At 41.6% G+C, this 782-nt stretch overlaps 1 protein-coding gene across 1 annotated transcript in view; it reads right to left on the bottom strand.

The window, feature by feature from the left end:
• Positions 1-782, bottom strand: part of abca3b (ATP-binding cassette, sub-family A (ABC1), member 3b) — a 27,740-nt gene that overhangs the window by 13,117 nt on the left and 13,841 nt on the right. Inside the window, exon 11 of the mRNA XM_032537355.1 lies at positions 72-218. Coding sequence (XP_032393246.1) covers positions 72-218 — 147 coding nt within the window. The remainder of the gene's footprint in view (positions 1-71; positions 219-782) is intronic.

Raw genomic sequence — 782 nt, 5'->3', positions numbered from 1 at the left:
TATTGAGCTTGGCTTGGTCTGGTGATAGCCAGACTAATGTTGACCCTCTGGGTGTCTGTTTTGCTGCTCACCTTAGCAAGGTGTTTAATCTTTACTCCGGAGACTAGTCCAGCTGGCTCCTCTTCTATGAACTCCCCCTTCAAAGCCTTTTCTGCATCCTCCTCTTCCTCTTTCTCATTCACCAAAGCCATCCGGGGGCTGCTGCACCAGTATGAAGGCTGATGAAGATGAGGCACATGTAGGGATTAAGAAAAAGGGAAAGACAGATAGAGGTAGGAAGTGGTTTGAGGTGAAACCGGCCTTAATCAAAAAGCTGTATAAAATTGTACTTTACAATTCTATTATTCATATTCAACATATTTCCACAATATACAGTATTTTATAGAATGAAAGTCAAAACTTAAAATCACATATTGCACACATGATGTAATGTATGGAATGTTTGCATTTCTCATGTGTTTTTTTCAATAAAGCAAAGTAACTACAGGACGCAACAAGGGAAGCAGAGAAACATGATAATTCGTTAAAAAAAAACTCAAGAAAGAGAGAGTGGGTCAACATTAACATTGGTCTTGTGGACATTAGAGGGGATTGTTTCTTGACCAAACCTCCCTCTGGTGCACTTCCTAAGAACCAGAGTCAAACCTCCACTTTCTACATATCACACCCATGAACACAATGGACATCAAGTGCGTCAACATCTAATCCACACCCTGCTGGCAGTCTCATGGATTCCTGACTACTGGGAAATGGGTGAGCATGTGTGTGTGTGTGTGTGTGTG

Source organism: Etheostoma spectabile, chromosome 15, assembly GCF_008692095.1.
Source record: "Etheostoma spectabile isolate EspeVRDwgs_2016 chromosome 15, UIUC_Espe_1.0, whole genome shotgun sequence".
Classification (NCBI taxonomy): Eukaryota; Metazoa; Chordata; class Actinopteri; order Perciformes; family Percidae; genus Etheostoma; species Etheostoma spectabile.
The sequence above is the reverse complement of the archived record's forward strand: the minus strand, read 5'-3'. Positions and strand labels throughout refer to the sequence as shown.